Source organism: Lepidochelys kempii, chromosome 5, assembly GCF_965140285.1.
Source record: "Lepidochelys kempii isolate rLepKem1 chromosome 5, rLepKem1.hap1, whole genome shotgun sequence".
Classification (NCBI taxonomy): domain Eukaryota; kingdom Metazoa; phylum Chordata; order Testudines; family Cheloniidae; genus Lepidochelys; species Lepidochelys kempii.
Genome location: NC_136384.1, coordinates 113,305,565 through 113,333,043, shown reverse-complemented (window position 1 = coordinate 113,333,043; position 27,479 = coordinate 113,305,565). Strand labels below are relative to the sequence as shown.

Below are 27,479 nucleotides of genomic sequence, written 5' to 3'. Positions count from 1 at the left end.
ACGAAACCTTCTGCTCGGCGCCGGGGTGGGGGCGAGTGTACCAGGAACCAAAAGAAACAATAAAAGGGAAGCGTCTGGGAGCTCCCGCCATTCCTCCGCTTGCTCTGGGGGCTGAGTTTACCTCGCGTAGGTCCAGCTGGTTCAAAGGAACCCCGCGTTGTGAACGCTTCTTACTAGCGTTCACTATTCTGAGAACTCCCTCCAAATACCCCCATGGGGGCGGTCACCAATGCTGGGGGGGTGGGGGGGGGGGCAAGCTGCTGTCTGCCGCTAAAGTCCAGCTAACCCCGCTGAAAGCAAGAAACCTTGAGAGACACCGGATGCAGGAGGCTCTTCTACATTAGGGCACCCGCTGGTTTAGCTGGGCAAGTCCCCGCTGCGAGGGGGAGGTCCTCTGGGTGCCCTGCCCGGGGAGTAAGACCAGCTTCAGCGCGGAAGTCTGGTGGATGAAGCCGAACAAAACCAAAAGGGGGCTGGTGGGAGGGACGCTGGATGTTCACAGACAGCCGAAGAGAGCCAAGACAAATAGCTTCCTACGCCGGATCGGCCAGAGCCAGCCGAGGAGAACGAGGAACGACCACGTAAAAGACCCTGCAGAAAATGGCAAAAGCCAATAATCACCCAGCCACAGCGCTGACGGTAAAATGCCCCCGCAGCCCGGAAGCTCTCGAAGAGCCAGACCCCGCTTCGTGTCCCCGGAACTCGGTTTTTGAATGCGAACCTCCTAAGGCAACCCCAATGACCGTGCGCTTTAGCGGGGTGCCAGACCGTGGCTGCTTGTGCGGGACCCACAGAGCTAAAGGAGGCTGCTGATTGGCCCTTGGAAAAGCCTCTGGGGGCAGGGGGGGCGGGATGGAAAGATGCGCCCCTTAAAGACCCACTCCGCCGCGCGCGGTTTTGCGGCTGAGTTGCGCGCTGGGGCTGCGAGGGCGTTTGCGCCGGGCACACGTGCCCGCCGGAGTCCCTGCCCCAGGACGCCGCAGGCTGGAAGCTCCTTGGTTTCCGGGTGCGATTTAAGACTATATAAAGAGGGTGGGGTCTTCACGAGCTCGGAGATCAGCGTCCTTCTTCGTGCCGTCGATCATCAAAGACACGTGAGCGAATAACCTCCAGGTGTATCTGCGGGAACAGTGTTCTTGCTACGTGGGCTGTGAGCCGCTGTAGAATTCCAGTTCCTGCCTTAGCTTTGCTGGAAGCTGAAGTTATTGCCCTTCAGGACGTGCCGCAAGGCTAATCTGTGCGCTCAGGCTGACAGTCTGAGAGCATGAGTGCCTCAAGTCAGGCTCCTGTGTCCCTATTTAAAAAGTAAATTTTAAATAAGTAGAAGTAGCCTGACTTCTTAGGGGTGCTGAATAGGCTCCATTCCTGTAGACCTCATTTATATTTGTAGGTGCTCAGCACTTCTGAAGAGCAAGCTCCTTTCCTAAATACGGATTTTTGAGTCCTAACTTCAGGCTCGAGTGTTGTTCCTTCCCCCTCCCCCGTCTCCTTTTCTGATTGGAAGATATTCGTGGTTGCTTGAATGGGGCAACAAAAGGAGTTAGTGGGTTCTTGGATGAAATTTGGAAAGTTTGGTTTTAGGTCTCTCTCTTTTGGGGAAGGGGGTGACTGTTAACTATGGCATATTGATACATGAGCAGGGTGGGGGATGGAACCATTTTAGAAAAAAAACAAAACTTTTCCCCACTGGATTTCAGAGTGTAACTGGCCAAATAACTAGCAACCTCAATCCTCTAACAAAACAAAAGTTTGCGTTCCAGAAGGGCTGAGCACTTGCAGGGAGGTGGTTGGTGGATAAATGTTTCAGGGGTAACTTTATTCAAAACCTCCACAGGCCTAAACAATGAATGGAGCATAGTTTTTGCATATATGTGTAAAAGGGTGAGAATCAAAGTGGAATCTATGGACCAGATCACCCTCTCCCATTAAAAGAGCCACAGGACATGGTGAATGCACAGCACCTCTGAAAAATCAGGTCATACATTTTCATTATCAGTGTCATTACATTCACCTTCCTCTTATCCTCTGTCTTTGTTAAATTTTTTCTTCGTAGTGCCAATTACTTACAAAGATCCAGCCTTGCTTCTGAGTCATTTGCTTTTGCTCTTACTGTCAATTGTAGTCCTAAGGTTTCTTATCTTGGCAGGCCAGAGGCTGTGTTGCTTCCTTTGTACTATAGCTTGAATACTGACTGTTTATAGTTTGTCTTCCTTGATAAGAAATATCTGGAAAACTTTTTGTGTTTAAAACAAAAATGTTTTTTCAACTGCTAAAAATACCTAGAATTGTTTCCAATGGTTCACTGAAAAAATAATACTTATTTACTTTCCTAATACACAATGTTCTCCATTTAGCCACCTCCACCATTGGGTACAGCCCTGAACTCCTTATCTGGGCAAACTCCCACTGGCTCTTTTGCAGATTTTTTTATTATTTTGAATATCTTAAATACACTTTTGCTGCTCCATAATAAAATTTACACCATTGCCTTAGTGATGAGATTGAGTCCTGTTGCAGCTTCACACACACATTAAAAGAGGGTTTGCTGTGCTGAAAGACTTTTTTTTTTTTTTTTCTAGGCATCCACTGGGAAGCAAAAGAGCCCTGGTAAGAGTTAAGGAATTTAAAAGGAAAAAAAAAAAAATTAGATACTATTTAAAGGGTCCTCTGTTAGACACTGGATTTTTATTTTATTTTTTTAAAAAAAGCTCCATTTAAAAAAATACAAATTGACATTTTTCTATTGATTTTAAAAATGAACTGTTGAAATTTATATTAGATTCAGCTTCTTAAACAGCAATTATAAACAATGCTTTATAGTGGTCAGCTCAAATGATAGCAGTTCTTTACTACATCATAAACTCAAGCAACTTCTGTGCAGCACTGATTTTTATACATGGATTAAGATCCATTATTGAAAAAGATTAGTGTTTATTCCAATGTAGGAGTACTTGGCTGTGTGGTGTTAAGTTCTTGATTAATATCCTGTGGTCTGAGGTGATGTTTCCCCAATTTTTTGCCCCAAATCCACATATGCCTGCACAATGAATAAAACATAATGTGTTTGCATTTGTGTGTCAGAGGGGGAGTAGCAAAGTGCAATGTAAAGGTCAAATCACCTCCTCACATTGGGGAAAAAAGAGCAACAGGAGAGGGTAAAAAGAAAAGGAGTACTTGTGGCACCTTAGAGACTAACAAATTTATTTGAGCATAAGCTTTCATGAGCTACAGCTCACTTCATCGGATAAGTTAAGGTTAACTCCATGAGGTACCCCTTAGAGTTTTCTCTAGATCATTCCTTTGGAGAGTTTGGCTCCCAGAATCTCTTCCCTGGCTTCAGGTCCCCTGAACTTCCTCTAGCTTTCTGGTAGCCCTGCTCCGCCTGAGCTGTACAGGCAAGGACTCTTCCATCAGCCACCACTTCTCTTCTGATAGTCTTTTTATTTCACATGGACATGAATAAACACACATTTCTAGATGTGTTTTCCCCTTTCACCCAGGTATTCAGCCTTGCAGGATTGTTTCCATTAGGATAAGAAATTGATTATGAGTTAGGGATGTTCTCAGTGTAACTTTTTTTTAATTTACAAAAACTGAACACTGTCTTGTTTTCCTGAACACGGTAGAAACATAACGGCAGGCAGTTCCTTTGCTCGGAAATCCTCACAATCACTGCTTTAGTGAGCTCTTTGCTTTAGAAGCCCTGTCTCTCTGCTTCTTCTCACAGTCATGCTCACTTCTTCCCCTGGCTTTCCTCTGTCTCAAACACAGAGTGCAAACCAATATCCTGGCCCCTGCTTTTGCAATCAGGGAAACAGCTCAGTCCACATGGTTTAGCTCTTACCTGAAATATAGGGTATTTTCTTGGGCAGTAGCCTCTCCCCCACCCCCCTCCTTTTTTGCAACTCCTATTGAGCCTGTAAGAGCAGTTGGCACATCCATTGGCTTTAATGAGGTCTATGATTGTCTTTGAATCCAAGATTCCCTTCATGGCAGCCATCAGCACCTTTCAGCCCAGCATAAAGACTCAAAAAGTTTGCTTTAAGATGGTGAACATTTTAATTTAGGGCCATATCCTGGAAAGGGTTGAGAGTCTCCTGCCATGGTCAGAAGTCAATGAGAGTTGAAGGTGCATAAGACTTGGCGAGTGGCACTCAGCACCTTGCCAGACTGGGCTCTTAATGTTTAGGGCTAGCCTGTGAGCCTCTTGCCCACACTGGTAAGCAGTTACTCACACAAGTAGTTCAACAAAAATCAAGTGGGACTACTCATGTAACTGCTCACTACCGTAAACACGAGGCTCACAATCTGGCCCATAGTAATTTGTTTTGCCCTGACTTATGACAACCACGTTTTTTAGACTCCAGATACCAAGCCATAAAACTCAGATAACCCTCTCTGCAGAAGCAGAGAAGACCAGAGCAAGAGAAACCTTTTAAATATTCCAGTTAACTTTTTCTATTACCTGTTCCTCTACATCAATTTTATCTTTCCTAGTACAATGTCTGGTTGAAATAATCACTCTCACAAAGATTAAAAGAATGAGGCCCCCAAATAGAAGGTATTTAAGATTCAAAAGTACTTGTCAAATAAAAGTTTGGAAAGAGTTTATTTTTAAACAATTACTTTGCTCACAGCTCTTGGGCTTTAGGGATGTGGTTGTTTGTACAGTGCATTTAAAAATCACAACATAGAGATCTGTGTCTCTTCCTTTTGAGCGAGACTGTAACCTTATAATCTTTCCTGAGTGAGGGAGAGCGTACAGCTGCATGGCTCCAGGAGCAGCCAAGATAATGAGTCACAATTCCACTCCTGCTTTGGGGAGCAGCTAAGTTACTTCACCCCTTTTCATCCAGTGTTTTGCTCACTCTTTGCTGTGCAGCCAGTCAGCTACTCTTATTGGGGATGGAGGAAATGAGCCATGGTTCCTCCCACTCTCCACCCTTCACTTCCTCATTAACTACTCTGTGGGCAATGGCAAGGGAGTATCTGTATTCTCTTCCCCCACATTTTGAGTCACAATGTCACTGAATATCCTCTTGCTCTTGTACTATGAGGGAGGGGAACACACATTCCTTCCTTACCTTCTGTAGGCCATTAAATATTTTGTATATTTTTTTTGTCATGTTTCCCCTCTGATTTGTCTCCTCAGTTTGTCTTTACAATCTCTCTACATCTGTGAGCATTTCCATGCCCCAACCACTCCTGTTACCTCTTGCTTATCTGGCTGTAATTTTGCAATATTTATAAGTGGATAAGTCAGCTAAAACATTACAAAAATACAGGGTAAAGCATTGTAATAAGCTACAAATTAAATTATATCAAACAAGATGAAATACGGGTATCTTAACTTCTGCAATGCCTCTGGGTGGCCTCTAAAGTGATAAGTAATATAGTCTAATGGGGGACACATTCACTCTATTAATCTACTCCATCAGTGACAGTGTAGATTGCTTTGTCCTGTGTCTCATTATGTGTATTCTTGCTACTTTGATATATTTTGTCATGTCTAGTTATTTAATATATTAATCTTCTAAATTATTTAAAATGCAAACATCTGGATTAAATAAATCAAACACACACCCAGCAAATCTTGTATATACAGGATTGCATCTGACCAAACATTTGTACATTTCCATACTATAGGCATAAAAAGTGCAGTTTCCATTTCCAGTGAAGTAACAGAAACAGCGTTATGTAGCATATTTATTTGCTTTGGAGTCACTTAGAGTTTGCTGAAAATTAAATACCATCACTTTATCTTTTTCTTATGGATACTTGTTTAACTGGCTTCTGTATCACCCTATGCTCTTCTCCAGAATAATCTGCGTTTAATTTTGCATGCTTACTCTCAACTGGCCTTGGAAAATACCTCTTCTGACTAACTGCAAAAACTAGTGGAACTGAGTCCAGAGGAACTATTTGTAATAAGGCAAAAAACAGGCCTGAGGTAGTGCCTGCAGAAGAATGATAAAATGAATGAGGATCCCTTGAGTTAGTGGTTCCTTCCTTTTTACTAGGAAAGTGTCTACTTCTTTGCAGTGCTGCTTTCAGTGACGCTGGGGGGAGAAAGGAGGAGGGGTAACCTCCTAGAAAACAGCTGTTGCAGCTGTGACCAGAGAGGGAGAGACAGATGCAGCAGCAGTGACCATCTCCACACCAACTAGTAACTCTTGAGCAAAGGCAAAACCAGCAACTCAACTGCAGAGAAGAGGGGAAGGTAAAGGGGGAAGGGATATGCATGCAGGAGGAAACATACTTTTGTGCTGGTTTTCAGCTGTTTGTCCTCGTTCCCTGCCTCCCTCAGTTGTAACGCTTGTGGGGGGTGGGGAGAGTTGAACTAGAAGCTCAGATCAGTAGGACAAAGGAAACCAGGGCAGCAGATGGGGTTTTCTACCAGATTTTTTTTTTCTTTTTTTAAATCCTCACTCTTCGGTTTCCATGAGCTATTGCTTCATCGGTGTCTATTTTATTAAGTAGCAAGTGTTCCCTTGGGGGTGGTGTGGAACTGTATAGCTACTAACGGGGTACTGTTCAGCTCTTTAAGCTGTTCTGGGAGATTCCTCCCTTGGAACAGGAAGTGACCCTGGCCACAGTCTGTGCCAAAACCTACACAGGTTGTCATGATCTCTGTCCTTTGGATGTACTATTTAGTATCATAATGGAGAGAAGCCTTAAGAGCAGGGGCTGGGCATTGGAAGCAGCAGGTGGGACCCGGTTGCAGGGCAGGCAGCCCAAGCCCCAGGGAGAGTGGGGCCAGGCAATTGGGGCTGGCAGCCCGAGCCCTGCCCCCATGAGCCAGCCGCCCAAACCACAGTGCTCTGCGCGGGGCTGGCAGCCCAAGCCCCAGGGAGAGCGGGGCCAGACAGTTGGGACTGGCAGCCCGAGCCCTGCCCCCGTGAGCCAGCCGCCCAAACCACAGTGCTCTGCACAGGGCTGGCAGCCCAAGCCCCAGGGAGAGCGGGGCCGGGCAGTTGGGGCTGGCAGCCTGAGCCTCGGTGGTCAGTGGGACCTGCAGCCTGATCTCAGTTGGCCGGGGCTGTCAACAGGGTCCAGCAGCAGGAGCCCTGTGGAGTGCAGAGGAAATTTAAACTTAAATCCCCAGAAATATTCATTTTTAGGAGGGGGTTCATGAGATTTCACAGCTTAGTCAAAGGGGTTTGCAGGCTGTTAATGTTTGGGAACCACTGCTCTAGAGGGTACAGTGGAGGTTTACAAGCCCACTGTCAGATGCAGACACCCAGGTGCTAATGGTGACAGTCATCACAGAAACACAATACTATTAGATAATAAGAGTAGTAGTAATATGTAGTTCTGTAATCATCCTATTTCTGAAAAAATCTGACTTTCCAAACTAAAGCTGTTACCATCTCACATTCTCGGCTGGACAACTAAAGCATAAGCAGGTATATGCTATCTGCCTGTATATTTTAGGAGGAAATAGGACACCCCCATTTTGCGAGTTATGCATGCTGAGGGAAAACAGAGATCTGTTATCTAATGCAGTCTCTCACTTTCCCAGACCTGTGGGTGTGCAAGAAAAAGCAAAGTTTTTCTTCTGAACAAGTTGGGATCCGCCACTGGGTCACAGCATCATAGAGGTTTCAATGTATTTATGCAAAGTAATAATTATAACATTATAAAAATTACAACTAAAGCACTGTCCATAATGAACTCAGTGGGCTGGGTTTGTTTGCAGTGATGCATATCACTCTGTCTCTCCGTTCCATTCAATTCTCAAAACAGGCAGGGTATTGAAATGCATAATGTTCCTAAAGAACCTTTCATCTGAGGATCTTAAAAGCAGTTGACAATATTAAGGGATGTATTCTTAGATCACCCCTGTGAAGTAGAGAAGTATGTCACCCCCATTATACACATGGTGAAAGAAAGGTACAGTGAGCGTGTGTGACAGATGTAGGAATAGAACCGCTATCTCCAGACATCCCATCCTGTGCTTTATCCAGTAGGCCATGCTCCTAAGAATGCTGCAGGATCAGGCAATCCAATGTAAATGTGTATGGATTCCTGCTGTCAGCCCAAAAAAAGCAAGAAATCTAATTAAAGCCAAACACCTTTGACATTTTCCCTTTAAGTGGAAACAATGACAGTGGAGTTTTGCTTCAGGCCTGTGTAACAGGTTCCCTCTCAGAGCATTTATTTTTGCTCCTCAGACATAAAAGATGCTGCAACTCACATATAGGAAATATCATAGCAAAACAATTGGACTTTCTAATTTATTATTTTTCATTCCATTTAAATCCTCTTTCTTCCTCAACAGATTTCCCCTCTTCCCTCAAAGGCTCTGCATGGTAGGAACCTTCCATGGGTGAAGAGGGCTGCGTAAGACTCCTTTTGGAGCTCCTCAAAGACACTTCTTGCGTAGTGCCAGAAGTCCATGTGGAATGAAGAAAAGTACTTCCAACAAACAGCCTAAATGTGCTACTTACACTGTTCTTAGCCACTGCCAGCCTGGTGTAGGAAAGCCCCAGAGTCCAGTGTGGTCCCTCATAAGACAGTGTGGAATGCCATCCTCCAGGTCAACCCTTCACTTAAATAATGTTAAGCTCTCTTATTTTTGGGTACTGCAGTTAGTGCCTAACATTACGTATTGATGCCAGTTACAACATAGTCCCTAACACACTTACACGGCTCATCAGGATGAGTTTTAAAACAAAACGACAGGTATATTGGCCAAACATTGGAGAACACTAGCGCATAGTTAGTATTTATAAACATCCTCTTGGTTACCATTTGTTCTCACATAAGTGGTTTAAGAGTTCACATGCGCCAGATATTTGGCTGATGAAAGGTTCAGAGGAATATCCCAAAATTCTTGGAATAGTTTCAAACTATATTGAGGAAAATGCTACAAATTGTACATACGAGAGAGAGAATATATGAATTAAAAAGGATATAAACACAGTGCAAAGCCCAGGTACTATCATTAAACTGTGGTGGCTTTTGACTAAGCAATGGAGGATCTTGCCAGAACCTCTTAATATCTAACAACTTGTTCATACTTTTCCTATTGTTATAATATATGGATCCAGTTACTGGTTATTAATGGTACTTGACAGTAATGTTCATGTTCGGTGTAACTTATTTTTCCGTTTTAGGAATTTTTTTTCCTTAGTGCAGTAAGCTACACAACCCAGAGGATGTCAGCCACTATTAAATCCTGTAGGGTTTTAGTGATATCTATACATCCCTGTTGGCTTAATCTCTATTAAACAGTATAGGACTTTTCCATAAGGTGTTTGTACGAATGTATGTAATATGACAATGGGGGCTAGAACACTGGAGCACCTCAGAGTACTGGAAAATAGAAATAATACAATCAATTTATCTTTCTTCCTTCCTGGCTTGTGGGAGAAATAGCTTGATTGGCTGTTATGCGTGAGAGAGGAAGACAGACATTACAAAGGGAAAGTCATGTCAAAGAGATGAGTTTGCACTTAATTCTGATCTCGGCCATTCAGTGTCTGGGTCATCCTTAGACGTTGCAGGAGCAAATTCCACAGTCTAGGTCCAGCTCCTGTGAGAGTTCGGTCTCCCATGCTCACAAAAATCCCACTATTGGTTGACATTTACATGCTTCCAGTAAAACATAACCGTTGTGGAAGGCCCTGGTGATTGGAGAAGAGATCTTCCAGGCAACCAGGGTTTATCCCTTGTATATCAGGAGGGAGCGCCTGATTTGGACTCGATAGCTCGTGGGCAGATAGCAAGGAGAGCAAAACACTGGAGTGATATTCTCATGGTGGCCTGTTGGGCTGATTCGTTGTATATCAGTTGGAGCTTTATTCTGGCTGTGAGGGTTAATTCCTAGATATGAGTTGCAATAATCAAGCCTGGAGGACATGAATATGTTGATCACCATGCCAGATAATGGATGGTCCAGTAGGTAATGAACTAGTTTAGGACGGGGGAGACTTAAAGACCCTGCTCTACCTTGGACTTTGTGTGACCTTAGGTAAATATCAAGGCTATGTCTACACTTGCACTTTTGTTGATAAAACTTTTGTTGGTCTGAGTGTGAAAAAACGCCAGCACTTTTGTCAGTTAAACTTGTATGGACAGCACTGTGTCGGTGGGAGACGCTCTCCTGCCGCCATACCCACCGCCACTCCTGGGGGTGGTTTAATTATGCCAGCAGGAGAGCTTTCTCCCACCGGCATAGAGCAGCTACACGGGAGACTTTACAGCGGCGCAGCTGCAGTGTAGACCTAGCCAAATCTCTCTCTCTCAATTCCCCACATGTAAAATGAGAATAACAGAATTCCCCTACCTCACTAGGGTGCTGTGAGGATAAATACATGAAAGATTGTGAGGTACTCGGATGCAGAAGTGATGACAGCCTTAAAAGCACCTTGGAGTGATTTATGTATGTCCACAAGGAAGGAGCATGATTTTCTGGCTATTGACATAGACCCACTTCTTTAAAGTTTCAGCTCCTTTTCCTGGCAGTGGTAGACGTATTGTGTGTGTGGGCGGGGTATAATTTGCTTTGGGACACTGGCACAGATAGTAACATAATACAAAGTAATGTATTGTGGGTTTGCATCTTTACTTTACTGTTCCTGCCGTTACAGCTGTACAATGTACACTTATCTCTTCATCTATTATTTAATCCAATTCTGTGGACATTCCTGGATATTTACAAATATGACCATCAGGTTCTTGTCATTTGGGAAAGGTAAGACTCTTCTTCATTTTACATTGCTTTATCATTTTACTTTAAAATCCCTAAACTGGACATAACAAACTTTGAACAAATGTAGGACTCTCTTTGTTACTGTGTCGTTATAATTTGTTAGATTGATAAAATACTGCATCTTTCAATGCAGATGACCATTGGATTGGTTGAACAAAACAATACTAATACATCTGCACTATTTTTATAGTTCTTGCTGCTATGCTGTCTCTTCTGCTAAGGACAATTAATATTCCATGGTATTTGATCTGACCTGCCTTAATATTTTGGAAGATAAGAGCTATATTTGGCCCTATGTTGACTGAAGTTCAGGGACAGAAAATAACTGACTTCAGAGTTAAAAATAAATGACAAATATTGGGAATACAAAGGACAAAGGTTTACACATAAACTATAAAGTCCAGGTAGCAGATATTTTATTAAACATCAAACCTTCCTCTATTGCAGAGGAATGTTTTTGAAACCAAATATCCAGGTCCTGCCCAGATTTATTCAGTGGTCATTATAGCCACTTCACTTAAAAAAAAAAGTGTGTCAGATGTAGACTATCCCATGCCCTTCTTAGCTTCCCCACTACGTATACTACTTCCCAGACATTCATTCTGTGCTTGTCTGTTTCCAAAGCTCAGTGGCATGTGAACTTTACTTTTTGACACCTCAGTGGTCTTATCTGAGGCTTGGCATAGAAAGGATTCAGAGATTTAAATAATAGCACTGTGTTTTTTCTTCTTCCCTGCGGTTGTAGATTCTTTGGCCGATACCTTCTATTCTATAGGATTCGTAATGTGCCTTTGCCAGTCGTTGTCCATATTAGAGCTCCTGCACATTCTAGTTGGCATCGAAAAAAACTGTTTTCTCCCAAGGTTTTTACAGGTAAGTCAATTTATACTGCACCAAAGAATCCCTGTCTCTTTCTGATTGGACATACAGATTTAACCTGAGCTGCAGTAGGTGACTAGGAGATACTTACAGGACAGAATGCCCCAGCATAATTCCTAATGTAACTTCCAGCAGCTCTAACTCGCTTCCTTGCCCCTTCCCTACAGTTAAGTGTATGCTCGTCAGCAGACCAGCATGTTGGGTATCAGAATCCCCAAATGTATAATGGCAAAAGAAAACCAAACACAACATAACCTACTGGGTGACCAGTAGAGCAGAATGAAGGGAAGACTCCCTTCATGGACAATTGAGTGCTTTCTGGAGCAGTGTTTATAGTCAGTAGGAGACTGTCTAATTCTGAGGGGTTGAATTCTCCCCACTTCCGTCCTGGAAGATAAGTATATCTCCTTGACTTCAATGAGAGACTCTTTTATTCAAGGTATTAAACAGCTTGAGGACCTGCTACTGTCTAAGGCTCTGAGGGACCACTAGGAGGTACTGTGTCAGGAGAAAAGAAAGGAGCTGGGCCATTGGGAGGTAGTCAGGGCACAAACCTCACCTTTAGTGAATTCCAACTGGCTCTGCTTTCCCCTTGCTGTGCTCAGCCTGCCTAGCTACCAGTTCCTAACCAGTTCCCTGAGGCAGGAATGAGCAATGGGGAGGCACCACACACATAACCATGTGTGAGGAGGAACAGCAACTGGATTGCAAAGTGGTGGCTGAGAAACCCTTCCCAGCAGTTCAACAGGCTCAAGCTGCCTGAAGGAGGCACCGTTTGTTGGTGCTCATTGAGGGGAGGATCTCTTTTAGAGAGGGGTGGGCAGGGAGAGAGGAAGGGCTATGCCTGGGCTGGGTAGGAGGAAAGAGCAGTTCCTTTTTTTGACTAAAGGTCAAAAAGTTAGCACAATCACATGTCCAGACATATAATCAACTTACAAAAGGCTCCAGGGGTTATGACATTTTATAGGAATTTAAGTGCATACCTTTTTGTTGTGGGAGCAAAGAAAGAGGAGAAACCCGAACTATGTGCTCTGGCAGAGAACAAGAGAATTTTGTGTTATGTTCTCCTGGGAACTCTCTTATTCTCTGCTTTGGAGTTAACTTAAACTTGAGCTTTTGGTCTTCCTCTCTAAGAACTGAAAAGCCAGAAACTCCACACCTCCGATTCCTTAATAGGTGAATATTGATGAAACTGGTGCTACTGTCTGTGGTGCAAAGACAAGCACATTTAGTTGTGTTTTTAGTATTTTGGGTAACCCCCTCTTTTCGAATGATGCCCAGAATAGATGATGTATCTCTTTTGAAATCTGCATTTTAAAAAAGGGATTGACTAATACAGATTTTTATCCTGAGTGCTGATTCTCAGGCATGGTGTCAAATGTAGAAAATCAAAATGCAGCTAACTTTTAAATTGAAAATACAAATTCTTACAAGTCCACATGCTCCTATGCGCGCACACACAAGTGTGCTGTCCAATGTATCCTGAGGCAAATGCACACATGCCTCATCTCTTAGAGAACAGCTATCTGCTAAGGCTAAGACTATTTATTGCACAGAGGTCAGTCTTGGCTGAGCTCACACGTTCTCTAGTACTGACATAGACTTTATTATGAATGGAATTTACTATGGAAGCTCAGAGCAGGAAAGCCAGCCTGAAGACACGATTCCATGACAATACAATTGCTGTGGATAAACCAGGTTAGATGGTAGTCATGGAAGAAATAACTGACAACTGGAGAGCTGCCACAGCCTCTGTAGACAATCAAAGGCTGCCTTTCACAGCACTCCCCCCTCCCCATCCTGTCGGGGAGAAGACTCTAATTACAGTAAAACTACTGTTTCCACTGTGCAAATTAAGCAAGCTATGGAGAGACCATGCAAGAAAACTCTGCACCCGCTGCACAATATGAATCACTGCAGTGCTCATCAGGGCAGCATGGAGAGGATTGCAGGTGGGGTCTTGGAACTGGGTAGGAATGGGTCAGGAAAGGATATGAGCAGGTATTATTTGTATTGTAGTTGGACTTAAGTTATGTCTTCACTGCAGAGTTAGTCCAGGCTCCTTCCTCCTGTCCACACAAAAAAAACCCAGCTCACTTGATGTTAGTTTCACCCCAGGCAAGCTGGCGTGGTTGGGGGTATGGGTTAGAACCTGGGTGCTGCTTTCACTCAAGCTGGTAATCTGCCCACTTTGCAGTGAAGATACAGGTTAAATAACTCAAGTGTTGATACAGTTCTCCAGTGCCTTCCCACAATTGCCCCCATGTGCCCAGAAGGACAGACAAATTACTCCACAATTCACTCTGAAAGAATCAGAGTGGATCACAAAGAACCATGGGATATGTTGCCAGAAGTCCGAGCACCACTCATGGGTGAGTGCAGCACTACTGAGGATGCACTTAACCTGAATTAGGCTAAGCCTGGGTACTGATTACCCAGGCTAACTCTGCGACTAAGGACATACATTTGAAGGCCTCCTCCAGGGCAGTGTTCATGTATGCACACATGGTCCCTGTGCCAAAGAGCTTACCATATAAGATGAAAGACAAGTGGATATAAACAGATGGATGGGGGAGCACAAGGTAACCGTTAATGTTTATGGGAAGTGTAACAAGCAGTGATCATAGCACATTGGTTGCCTGGCCATGGTGCATTGTTCTCTACACAGCACAGCTGAGGTGAATTTTAAGGAGAGATTTGAATGTTTACGAAGAGGGATTGTGCAATCTATTTTGTCCTGATTGAATCTGATTTCTTGCTTACTTTTAAAATGGTCAAATTGTACTGTGGAAATTTGAGCTTGCGTACAGGACTGAGTGGATGCTGGGATGGGGTAACTGTGAGAGAGAGGAAATTCCACTTTGATCTTCTTGTACTGAATGAGGACGAATGAAAAACAAAACCATACTGTTTACGTTTTGTGAAATGACTGCACATGCTTCCTTTTCCCTTTTTAAGGACATGAAAAGACATGGTTTCTAGTGAAATTTTTTTAAGAGTATCAGGGCAAATACTTTACCATAGTCAATTAGGGATTGTAAGAGCGAGAACACAAAGCCACATGCAAACCCTCATTTACACACAAAGCAGAATTTTTTTTCTTTAAACAAACAAAAAAAAACCCCTACTTTCTTCCCAATTTACTAAGGTACTAAACTCTGTCAGCTGCTCTGTGTTGACAGATCCCTGAGAGCCTGTGAGGAACCCCATTGACTTAAGCAGGGTTGTTGCTGGCAGCTTTTTAGTTTAATAATTTCTGAAGGCTGCTCTGTTAGTCCCTTTCATCTTTGCTCCCTGGCTGAGACTGGAGTCTGATTCACTCCCCTCTAAGAGTTTACTTTGTGTTAACATCTGAAGGGAAAGATATGGCCAGAGAGCAAAGCTTAAAATCTGTGGCATACGTTAAAGATTTTCAAGAGGAGGAACTGGATCCAGCAGGGGGGGTTGTGTTCTGTTTCTAGATAACTAGGGGCTGGCAACAGGAAATCCGTTCTCGCATCAGTTTGATGAAGAATAAGACAATGCGTGGACATTCTGCTGTATCTGACAGATGTGGAAGAGCTTTGTTGTTTGTTAAAATTATAGTCTGTGCCCAGAGTTCCACACAGGAACTGGTAAATAAGATATAGAAAAAGTGTTGTACAGACATTCTGTTCTAGTTACGCAGTGTTCCTTTCATGACTTCATAAGTGGGTAGATAATTTGCCCATTAAATTTAAATCTATAAGAGTTAACAGAACAGATTGTGTGGGTCACTTGCTCAGCTGGTATGACATCAGTGTAGCTATCTTGGTTTACACCAGCTGAGAATTTGTCCCTATATTTTAAACTTTCAATGCAAGTATAATCCAGAGTGGATTAACGTCAGGCTTTTGGGAGGATTACACAGGCCTTCAGGATTTTTGTTACTGCTAAAGGCATGAATGCAGCCTGGGGACCTAAGCTGAAGGAAAGAACAGGGATGCCAGACTTAGTGTAATACACACTAGAGTGTCATGACATCCTTGTTGCTGAAGTGATCCAGAAGTCAGAGATACACAAACCATGCATATGAGTAGAAGGTCATTATTACTGTAATTTTTTTTCTTGTCAGATAACTGAGAGAATCATCATTTTATTTGTTATCAGCAGTCAAGAAGAAGTTCAAGGGAAATATATTGTGTGCGTTTTATTTTTCCTTTGGAATTTACTGGATGTGGTCAGGTAAGAAATCAGTCACCTCATAAAAGTAAAGCAAGCGCTTGTCACATGGAGCTATCCAAACCCAGTGCATGCCATCTGATTTTTTTCATTGTTTTGACCTCGGCAGAAACACATTTTTACGTTTTACACAAATGTTCGTATTTGATAAGGCACCCTGGGGTTTCTAGAATAACTGGTGTATCAGTTAGGCAAACTGAAAACCTATTACCATATTACAAGAGTCAGCCCCTGCATTCAAATTTTCTATTTCAAAAGATTTGACCTTTCTGACACCAGTTGAGAACAGCAGCCCAGCCTTTAAGGAAGGCCGTTCCCGAATGCTATCTCCAATACCTTTGCTTTGAGGTAAAAGCAACATCTCCTTTTTACAGCTCACGTAGGCCACGTCTACGCTACACGCTAGGGGGTGATTCCCTTGCTCACATACACGTTCTCGCAGCCGCTGTCCCTGGGCTAGCGTGAGTGGAAACGGCAGCAGTGCCACTGTAGTAGCAGCAGAGGAATGGCTGAGCCCGCACCCACCAGTTTCAGGCAGGTTTATACTGTGCATGGGTCAGCCATGCCTCTGTTGCTGCTGCCCATGGCCTTGGATACACGGCTATTTTTACTCATGCCAGCTCAATGAGAGCTACTGCAAATACATGTAAGTGAGCAGGGGGAAGACAGCCTTAGACACAAGACTTGTAGTACAGTAACTCACAACTGCAGGCCATTCATTAAGATTTTGATCGTTCTATATCAAGTGGACAATGCATTTCAGACTGCAAAGAGACCTAGTTCTTGCCCCTGTGACCTGAAAGTTTAGGCTAGATAGGGCATATAAATGACACAGGGAGAAATCGCAGTAGGCAAAGAACATAGGAATAGAAAAAAGATTTACACAGCATGAAGTTACAGGTGACTTTCAATGGAATGTGTGTTAAGTCACTTACAATCCCACCCTGTTAGTTTTTGCATTGGACATAAAACTCACCCTGTGCAGGAACAATGTGCCTCTGTGGATTTCTGTTTTTTTACTTCAAGGAAGACATGTAGGCTTTAGTGGCACTTAAGCAGTGCATAGCCCTTGCACCAGTTCTCTGCAAAGGGATGATTTTCACCTTGGATGCGTTTTTGTTCCATTATTTAAAATTCATTCATTTGTACTGAGATGACCTTGATGTCACTGGAGAGATAGTTAAAAGATGTATGGTATGAAGAGAGCTGGAGAAGGAAGATGAATGGCATAGGGGATCAAGATGTTTGTTCGGGTTCTAGGTGAATTTGTTTTAATTATTCATATCCCATTTTTTTAATTTTTAAAGATTCAAAAGTAAAATAAAACCCAATGAAAATGCACTCTTCAGCTAATGCAAAAAAGAAAACATCAGAAACAAAAAGCTCCAGCATAGAATTGTCAATATATAATTAACTATAATCCTTAAAGACCAACTATTACAGTCAAAATAACGGCAACCATCGAGTATGCAAACGGATGAGACCTCCTACATCATAATGTCTCCAGCATAAATGTACGGTTCAAATAATAATGTAAATTGTTAGTATTGATTTAGAAATATTTTGAATCTAGTTTACTTTATAGTTCCTCCTTATCTATGGAGAATATATCTGTCTAGTTCCCTTTCCTTCGTTTGTTCACCATGGGGGTGTGTGTGTGTGTGTAGATAGATAGATATAGACTTAATCAGGTTTGCATCACAATCAGCCATCAGTAATGGATACATTAGCCCTGTCTGCTTGATTGTGTTAGACTCATTAAGTGTTCTGTTATGTCTTTGAGGCACAACTTCCTTGGGGGGTGATTGTTTAGGAGAAGTACTTGCTCCTGAAGAGAATTTCCTTCAACTATATTTTAAAACATACCAACAGAAAATTCACTGGAGACAAACCCCAGAAAAACAGCAGCTGTCAAAGGTTATATTTATTTTCAATGTTTCCCAGCCTCTAGGGAATACTTGCATTGTCTTTATTTACTGATTAGGGTTGAGCATCTGAGAAAGCATTATTTGAAATTACAGAATTCGGTGGCAGATTTTCTAGTGAGGTATAGTAGCTTTGTGTCATAGCACTGGTAGATCCAGTGGGCGTGGGGTGGGGAAGATCACACCAGCAAAAGGGGGTGTTTTGGTGATAGAGCCAGGAGGAGGCTCTTCTTTCATACCTTAACAAGCAGTTCTAGATACATTCTTAAAAGAGATGGAAGTTTTCTGAGCGTTAGAGCTAATGACACAGGGAGGGTGAATTCTGCCTACCCCTACACATCTGATCTTTCTTGCTTATTACCAAGTGCACAGTCTGCGTTTTCTATTGTATTGCAGGTTTGCTTTAAAAAAAAAAAAACTGGTGAAAAATAAAGGGAGAGAGGAGAAGGAACAGCACAGGTTTCCCTAACCTCTTTACCTTTCCATCAGGTGTACCACCCAGGATTTCACAGAAAGTTAATACGGGGGCCACTAGGAAGTTTGCTGAGGGCTGTGTTATCTGCCAGAAACAGTCCCAGCTGATGGTGGCTTAAACACTTTTTTTAAAGCAATCTACAGTAAGCATAGGCCTTTCAACTGACCAAAAATGTGATCAAACCAGTCTCAAATCTTCAGAAAGTTACTGGGTCACTCAGTTCAAAGAAGCTGGTAAGAATTAGACCACCTTGAGAGTCTAACAACCAGGAGTTCTGGATTCCCCTTATGCATGATGACTGTTCAATTTCAGAGGAAATGGCTAATTACCATATAGCCCTAGGAAAGAAGTCTCCATTATGAAGCAGCAGGCATTCCACTTAACTGACAATCTACCAGTGTTCTGGAATTCTTGTGCTAGTACAAAAAGAAAAGGAGTACTTGTGGCACCTTAGAGACTAACCAATTTATTTGAGCATGAGCTTTCGTGAGCTACAGCTCACTTCATCAGATGTTTACCGTGGAAACTGCAGCAGACTTTATATACACACAGAAATCATGAAACAATACCTCCTCCCACCCCACTGTCCTGCTGGTAATAGCTTATCTAAAGTGATCAACAGGTGGGCCATTTCCAGCACAAATCCAGGTTTTCTCACCCTCCACCCCCCCACACAAATTCACTCTCCTGCTGGTGCTAGCCCATCCAAAGTGACAACTCTTTACATAATCAAGTCGGGCTATTTCCTGCATAGATCAAGGTTTTCTCACATCCCCCCCACCCCCATACACACACAAACTCACTCTCCTGCTGGTAATAGCTCATCTAAACTGACCATTCTCCAGGTTTAAATCCAAGTTAAACCAGAACATCTGGGGGGGGGGGGTAGGAAAAAACAAGAGGAAACAGGCTACCTTGCATAATGACTTAGCCACTCCCAGTCTCTATTTAAGCCTAAATTAATAGTATCCAATTTGCAAATGAATTCCAATTCAGCAGTTTCTCGCTGGAGTCTGGATTTGAAGTTTTTTTGTTTTAAGATAGCGACCTTCATGTCTGTGATCGCGTGACCAGAGAGATTGAAGTGTTCTCCGACTGGTTTATGAATGTTATAATTCTTGACATCTGATTTGTGTCCATTTATTCTTTTACGTAGAGACTGTCCAGTTTGACCAATGTACATGGCAGAGGGGCATTGCTGGCACATGATGGCATAGATCACATTGGTGGATGTGCAGGTGAACGAGCCTCTGATAGTGTGGCTGATGTTATTAGGCCCTGTGATGGTGTCCCCTGAATAGATATGTGGGCACAATTGGCAACGGGCTTTGTTGCAAGGATAAGTTCCTGGGTTAGTGGTTCTGTTGTGTGGTATGTGGTTGTTGGTGAGTATTTGCTTCAGGTTGCGGGGCTGTCTGTAGGCAAGGACTGGCCTGTCTCCCAAGGCTTGTGAGAGTGTTGGGTCATCCTTTAGGATAGGTTGTAGATCCTTAATAATGCGTTGGAGGGGTTTTAGTTGGGGGCTGAAGGTGACGGCTAGTGGCGTTCTGTTATTTTCTTTGTTAGGCCTGTCCTGTAGTAGGTAACTTCTGGGAACTCTTCTGGCTCTATCAATCTGTTTCTTTACTTCTGCAGGTGGGTATTGTAGTTGTAAGAAAGCTTGACAGAGATCTTGTAGGTGTTTGTCTCTGTCTGAGGGGTTGGAGCAAATGCGGTTGTATCGCAGAGCTTGGCTGTAGACGATGGATCGTGTGGTGTGGTCAGGGTGAAAGCTGGAGGCATGCAGGTAGGAATAGCGGTCAGTAGGTTTACGGTATAGGGTGGTGTTTATGTGGCCGACCTAGAATCCTATTTTCGACGTCTCCGTCTCAAGGAATATTTCCAAAATACCTCTGAACAACATACTAATCCACAGAGGTCTCCCTGCCAACACTACAGAAAGAGGGATTCTAGATGGACTCCTCCTGAAGGTCGAAACAGCAGACTGGACTTCTACATAGAGTGCTTCCGCCGACGTGCACGGGCTGAAATTGTGGAAAAGCAGCATCACTTGCCCCATAACCTCAGCCATGCGGAACGCAATGCCATCCACAGCCTCAGAAACAACTCTGACATCATAATCAAAAAGGCTGACAAAGGAGGTGCTGTTGTCATCATGAATAGGTCGGAATATGAACAAGAGGCTGCTCGGCAGCTCTCCAACACGAGTTTCTACAAGCCATTACCCTATGATCCCACTGAGAGTTACCAAAAGCAACTACAGCATTTGCTCAAGAAACTTCCTGAAAAAGCACAAGATCAAATCCGCACAGACACACCCCTGGAACCCCGACCTGGGATATTCTATCTACTACCCAAGATCCATAAACCTGGAAATCCTGGGCGCCCCATCATCTCAGGCATTGGCACCCTGACAGCAGGATTGTCTGGCTATGTAGACTCCCTCCTCAGGCCCTACGCTACCAGCACTCCCAGCTACCTTCGAGACACCACTGACTTCCTGAGGAAACTTCAATCCATCGGTGATCTTCCTGATAACACCATCCTGGCTACTATGGATGTAGAAGCCCTCTACACCAACATTCCACACAAAGATGGACTACAAGCCGTCAAGAACACTATCCCCGATAATGTCACGGCTAACCTGGTGGCTGAACTTTGTGACTTTGTCCTTACCCATAACTATTTCACATTTGGGGACAATGTATACCTTCAGATCAGCGGCACTGCTATGGGTACCCGCATGGCCCCACAGTATGCCAACATTTTTATGGCTGATTTAGAACAACGCTTCCTCAGCTCTCGTCCCCTAAAGCCCCTACTCTACTTGCGCTATATTGATGACATCTTCATCATCTGGACCCATGGAAAAGAAGCCCTTGAGGAATTCCACCATGATTTCAACAATTTCCATCCCACCACCAACCTCAGCCTGGTCCAGTCCACACAAGAGATCCACTTCCTGGACACTACAGTGCTAATAAACAATGGCCACATAAACACCACCCTATACCGTAAACCTACTGACCGCTATTCCTACCTGCATGCCTCCAGCTTTCACCCTGACCACACCACACGATCCATCGTCTACAGCCAAGCTCTGCGATACAACCGCATTTGCTCCAACCCCTCAGACAGAGACAAACACCTACAAGATCTCTGTCAAGCTTTCTTACAACTACAATACCCACCTGCAGAAGTAAAGAAACAGATTGATAGAGCCAGAAGAGTTCCCAGAAGTTACCTACTACAGGACAGGCCTAACAAAGAAAATAACAGAACGCCACTAGCCGTCACCTTCAGCCCCCAACTAAAACCCCTCCAACGCATTATTAAGGATCTACAACCTATCCTAAAGGATGACCCAACACTCTCACAAGCCTTGGGAGACAGGCCAGTCCTTGCCTACAGACAGCCCCGCAACCTGAAGCAAATACTCACCAACAACCACATACCACACAACAGAACCACTAACCCAGGAACTTATCCTTGCAACAAAGCCCGTTGCCAATTGTGCCCACATATCTATTCAGGGGACACCATCACAGGGCCTAATAACATCAGCCACACTATCAGAGGCTCGTTCACCTGCACATCCACCAATGTGATCTATGCCATCATGTGCCAGCAATGCCCCTCTGCCATGTACATTGGTCAAACTGGACAGTCTCTACGTAAAAGAATAAATGGACACAAATCAGATGTCAAGAATTATAACATTCATAAACCAGTCGGAGAACACTTCAATCTCTCTGGTCACGCGATCACAGACATGAAGGTCGCTATCTTAAAACAAAAAAACTTCAAATCCAGACTCCAGCGAGAAACTGCTGAATTGGAATTCATTTGCAAATTGGATACTATTAATTTAGGCTTAAATAGAGACTGGGAGTGGCTAAGTCATTATGCAAGGTAGCCTGTTTCCTCTTGTTTTTTCCTACCCCCCCCCCCCCCCAGATGTTCTGGTTTAACTTGGATTTAAACCTGGAGAATGGTCAGTTTAGATGAGCTATTACCAGCAGGAGAGTGAGTTTGTGTGTGTATGGGGGTGGGGGGGATGTGAGAAAACCTTGATCTATGCAGGAAATAGCCCGACTTGATTATGTAAAGAGTTGTCACTTTGGATGGGCTAGCACCAGCAGGAGAGTGAATTTGTGTGGGGGGGTGGAGGGTGAGAAAACCTGGATTTGTGCTGGAAATGGCCCACCTGTTGATCACTTTAGATAAGCTATTACCAGCAGGACAGTGGGGTGGGAGGAGGTATTGTTTCATGATTTCTGTGTGTATATAAAGTCTGCTGCAGTTTCCACGGTAAACATCTGATGAAGTGAGCTGTAGCTCACGAAAGCTCATGCTCAAATAAATTGGTTAGTCTCTAAGGTGCCACAAGTACTCCTTTTCTTTTTGCGAATACAGACTAACATGGCTGTTCCTCTGAAACCTGTGCTAGTACATAAACCATTTTACTCTTCTGAGATGGCCAAATCCTACTCCCAGACCCTCCAGGGAGAGACAGTGAGACATACTGAAGGGGGGACACAGACTGAGCAACAAAATGTTCTTAGAGTTCGTCCTCTAAGAAGCATTAGCCTGCATTTCTTGACACAAGGGGCCCTGGGGGCTTTTTTTTAACCGCCTACTAAAATCATCTGAGGATTCAAGGGTGTACATAATTGGGATATGGAGACTTATTCAATGGCCCTTTCTGAGAGGGCTGCTAGGTCCTTGGTGTTCTCCTGAGTCCCTATATCCACCTCAAAACTTTTTAGAACGACACCCATGTTGTGTAGTTACTGACTCTGACCCTCAGTTTTTTGCAGTGAAGATAAGGGAAATATTCCAGTGTGTATTTCTGGGCCCCATGATGGGGGGCTGCCCTCTTACTGAACAGTAGTGCCATCTGTAACCATGGCAGTAATCCAACTTCTAGCCTGCTTCAATAATTTAGCAATAATAATATATGATCTAAAAACAACTATAATGGACTATATTCTAGTGTCCGTTACATGTATGAGCCTCCCATTGAAGTTACATGCATACCTGAAGCCCATTTTCTGACAAACCAATATGAAAGCACATTGGAAACTGGTTTGCATGAGAGCCTTCACGACCAGAAGCACAATATAGAATGCACCATATTATTATTGTTTTTATCTCCCCACCCTATGCCAGTGTCACAAATAAAAACTTTTCAGCAAGTTAGCTGTCTCTGGGTGCCGATGAGAGTTTGACACGAAATAAAATGGGTGCAATTTTTCTTTAACAAATGTCCAGCATTCCACCTGAATGGCTAAAACGATTAGAGTACAGGAATCTGGAATCCATCAGTTTCTCAAAATAGGTGACTGTTTTAAAGAGTAAGATGTTTATTCATTCCTATTTTATCAGAATTTGAAAAATAAACAAGTTCTCCTCTCCCCCCCGCCTTTTTTAAATTCCAGATACACTTACTGCATGTTATCAGTGACAGGAACATACTATGAAGCTTTGACATGGCTGAACTACACACTATGGATTCCAGTATATCCCCTGTCAATTCTGGCTAAAGGTAAAAGGGAGGGAGTAGGCAAATTACTTTTTTCTGAATCTCACTCAGTAGAATTTGATCATTTTGATGATCAGTGTTTTTGAGAAATAAGACACATTTAACCCCTTTACTCTTATCTACACACTTTTTCATCCTTCTTTCCCCTTTCTCTGTTTCTTTATCTTTGTTCCTTGGTTTCTACAGGACAGTTCCTTTCTCCTGAAAAATTAACAATTTGTTAGTGCAACGAAAGCCACAGAACATCAACCTAGGATGCCGACACTTTTCTGCAGTCCTTCGTGTAGCTTAACTCTAGGCACCCAGTGCAAAGCGCAAAGCTGGCAAATGCACTGGTGCAGCTGACCCTACTTGAAACCAACTTATGCATGGTACCATTGTGGCTTATAGCAGTTTACTGTATCTAGACTAGGTGTGCACACTATACCTGTAGCTGAAAACCCCAGCAGCGACGAGGACTAAGTAAATATTTGCTAATCCTAGTTATCAAAATGATTACAACTTCAGTCTCAAGAAAATGAATTAAAAGTAAAGCCATGCATGCATGCCAAGTATAGTGTTTCATACAGATTACATTTCTCAAGATAAGGCAGTAGACCAAGACCCATTTTCATGCCTTAAATGTAGTTTTCTTAGAGATGGCCTTTCTCTATAACTCCAGATTTAAAAAAACATCAAAACATTATTTTGCAGCATTTGCCATCTATGAATCACTGCCTTATTTTGAATCCTTCGGCACATACTCCACCAAGCTGCCATTTCCAGTTGCCTTATCGATCTGCTTCCCGTACATACTAAAAATGTACCTGGCAATGCTGTTTGTAGGTAAGATTTTCATCTCTTGTGAGCAGGATCTTAATGCCACTATGCTGGAGTTCACAAACCTGAGGTGGCAAAAATCGAATCAATGAAAATTCTTTGTAAGCTGTGCCTTCTCCTAGTCAGTTCCCGCATTGACACCTGTGTGTTAAGGGGAAGTCTAGTTCATGTTGCTCAGGAGTTGACTGCTTGGAATTCCAGCATCCCATTTGCAAGTGAATTATCTGTTTCTAGAGAGAGGGAGTGTGGGGAAAAGAACTATTAAGAAAAAAGTGGATGGAAAATGAATATAGTGTGTTTGAGCCACCTTCATCATTATAGATGTTAATTCAACATAAAGTCCTGAGTCAAGCTTTGATTCTGCTGCCATTTGTAGTCAATGGAAACCTTTCCACTTATTTCCAGTGGGCATTAGATCAGGCCCACAGTGTGTGTTCTTTTAAACTAGGTCTGACATCCTGTACTAAAACTCCTCAAGGCTGGAGGAGATTTGGAGCTAAATCCAAACTTCATAGCTTGTTCCCTCACTTACGGTTACTGTGGGTTGCAGCAAAACCCTGGATCCAAACAGGCCTGCGCTTTGGAGAAGTTTGCGTCTACATCTAACTTTCTGGCTGACCGCATCTGAACCCCCTCACATTTGGGTAAAGGGTGCTAATTTTTGTAGCATGTGCCCATCTGTTTTTAAAAAACTCATTGATCCTTTTAGATGAAGTACAGCGTTGGCTGGTTTATAAGGGATTCTTGTTCAATCCTCGACCAGTAAAATGAGGACACTAGTCATGATGGTGGCTGTGGGGTGGACCTGCTAATCTGAAAAAATATCTGTGTACATATGCATCAATGTAATGGCAATAACTGCAGTATTATAATTACCCTATATATAGTAGGTGTGCTTTAAGGGTTCCAGGAAAATGTTTCAGGACCTGCATTGGCTAGATTTATTTACTGAGGTCTCAATTTAGTGTGTGCATAGTCGTCTAGCCAAGCGAAGGCATCTTCAGTGGCATGATGCAGTTCTAGGCCACCGCTGAAGCTAGTCAGCGGGCATTCATCGACAATGTGCGTCATGTGTGTTGCGGCACAAAGGGCTGTCACGAAGGCCCCCGCAATACTGGTTGGCTGCACAGAGACCTTGCCTGGATCTGGTATTGTATCTCATATAATGACAGATACCTAAAAATATAGTGTGGTTAGCTACAAGAATATAGAACCTGTCTGAAAAGCCTTACTCCTGTGGGTTTATTGAGACCACCCACAGGACCATTTGGGTCGATTGGACTCATCCCATTAGGGTTTTCCGGTGCAGGTCTAGGTCCAACTGTTCTTTCTAGGTGAATGCTGGCCCTTTTGGAGTCTGCTTCCCTGCACTTACATTTTATGTTTCAATTTAGGTATGTACTTCATCACCAGGTACCTCTGCTCAGAAAGGAAAGCTCACCTAGGAGCCAGCTACATGAAAGAGAAAAGGAGCTAAGTTGATATCTTGTCTCATAATGAGGAAAATTCTCTAGAACTATTATGCTAGCACATTGTGTGGAAATTTAGACTGAGATTTTCAGAAGTGATTAGTGATCTTATGTGCCCAACTTGGAGCGCCTCAGAGGTTCCCAATTTATGAGGGCAGGTGCTCCACACTTTCTGAAAATGAGGCCTTTTAAGGTATCTCACATGGGGCACTCAAACATAAGCACCTCAAATCTCCCGTCACTTTTTAAAGTCTTGGCCTCAGAAGTTACTCTGTCTTTTTCGAACATAAAATGACAGGTTACAAACTGTGGCAAAAAATGTCAAATCATATCAGCATTTCCTATATTTTAATAATGGTTTCCTATTGCAGCAGTAGCATGTATTCTGCATCTTATATTAAAGTAAAATGTCAATGGTATTTTGTTAGTCTAACAGGTGAGATGATAATACAATGTAAATCAGATGTATGAATATCAAATTTGCTGGAACTGCAACAGATTATGAAGCAGAAGCTGGTGGTTCTGCGTTTTGCCACATTCACACAAATACCAACAGGTAAAACTGTTCACAGAAAATCCATCCTCCTCCACTTGCCCCCACATTCTTAAAGTAAATGTAAGTGACACATGCAGTTACAGTGTCTATTCAATACAAGTCCTAGAGGGCATTTAACGTACAGAAGTAGAAGTTAAGATTCTAATATATTTCCAGTAGACACTATTGAAGAATCAGTTTTTCTTACCGGTGACATCCAGATTATTTTGGAATTGAAGAAACAAGACAGACAGACACTCACTCTTACTTTAACTCAAAGTGTGATATAGTCAGTCCAAGAAATACTCTGCCTTTAAAAATAAGACAATGGATTATATAAACTGTGGGCCAAATCCAAATTGTTTCACACATGAGAACTGTCCCACTGATGTCAGTGAGGTTATTTGTGCAACAAAAGTAATTAGGATTTGGTCCCATGAGGTGGGAAACTACTTATATGAGAAGCAAGAAAATAGGATAGGTTTTCCTGGGGGATAAATTACTTTTCTGACTGCACAAGTTACTTGGAAATAACCATAGGCTGACTTGTTCCGCATTGGTACTATTTCCCACCACCCTTTGGGCTTGAAAAAATGAAGTGGATTAAAGAGTGAAATGAAAACACTTCTGGTTATGAAAATTCTCTTTCCTATTTAAGCCTCTGAAAAAGTGAAACTTAAGTAGGCTTTTGTCTTAAGACAACATTTGAATAACCAATGAGTGAAGAGCATTTCAAATTGATGATTTAGTGGCTCTAGGACAAGTCCAGAGCCACAGTCAGGCAGCTCAGCTGTATCTGAACTGCCCCTACCTGTGCTACCACGGCTATGCTGCTATTGATGCTTGAACTAGCTTGAGTACGTGTGCATGATTAAAGGAATCATACTCCTAGCTCATACTGTAGACATAGCCTTA

The 27,479-nt window shown here is 43.0% G+C and overlaps 1 protein-coding gene across 13 annotated transcripts; it reads left to right on the top strand.

Moving 5' to 3' along the window:
- The first annotated feature begins 248 nt into the window (after window positions 1-248).
- HACD4 (3-hydroxyacyl-CoA dehydratase 4) lies at window positions 249-27,142 on the top strand. Of its 13 annotated transcripts, XM_073345505.2 has the most exons (11): window positions 252-1,094; window positions 2,580-2,607; window positions 6,043-6,220; window positions 8,282-8,539; window positions 10,596-10,699; window positions 11,463-11,590; window positions 15,690-15,799; window positions 17,669-17,713; window positions 23,638-23,744; window positions 24,435-24,566; window positions 25,955-27,142. In XM_073345505.2, exons 4-11 carry the CDS (start codon window positions 8,406-8,408, stop codon window positions 26,035-26,037), a joined length of 843 nt encoding a protein of 280 aa, XP_073201606.1. In that variant the 5' UTR covers window positions 252-1,094; window positions 2,580-2,607; window positions 6,043-6,220; window positions 8,282-8,405; the 3' UTR covers window positions 26,038-27,142. The 13 variants fall into 13 exon arrangements, with proteins under 13 accessions (XP_073201609.1, XP_073201598.1, XP_073201602.1 ...); XM_073345508.2 differs by lacking the exon at window positions 24,435-24,566 and having other exon boundaries at window positions 249-1,094; XM_073345497.2 differs by having other exon boundaries at window positions 249-1,094; window positions 24,435-26,030.
- Window positions 27,143-27,479: the final 337 nt, after the last annotated feature.

What these genes read in the sequence shown, in the direction of transcription:
- HACD4 (XM_073345504.2), top strand. Translation starts at nt 8,406, where the DNA reads ATGAAGAAAAGTACTTCCAACAAACAGCCTAAATGTGCTACTTACACT. An exon ending in TGTGGAATGCCATCCTCCAG is followed by an intron (nt 8,540 to 10,595) that starts GTCAACCCTTCA and finishes CTGCCGTTACAG; the next exon opens with CTGTACAATGTACACTTATC. An exon ending in TTCTCCCAAGGTTTTTACAG is followed by an intron (nt 11,591 to 15,689) that starts GTAAGTCAATTT and finishes TTTTCTTGTCAG; the next exon opens with ATAACTGAGAGAATCATCAT.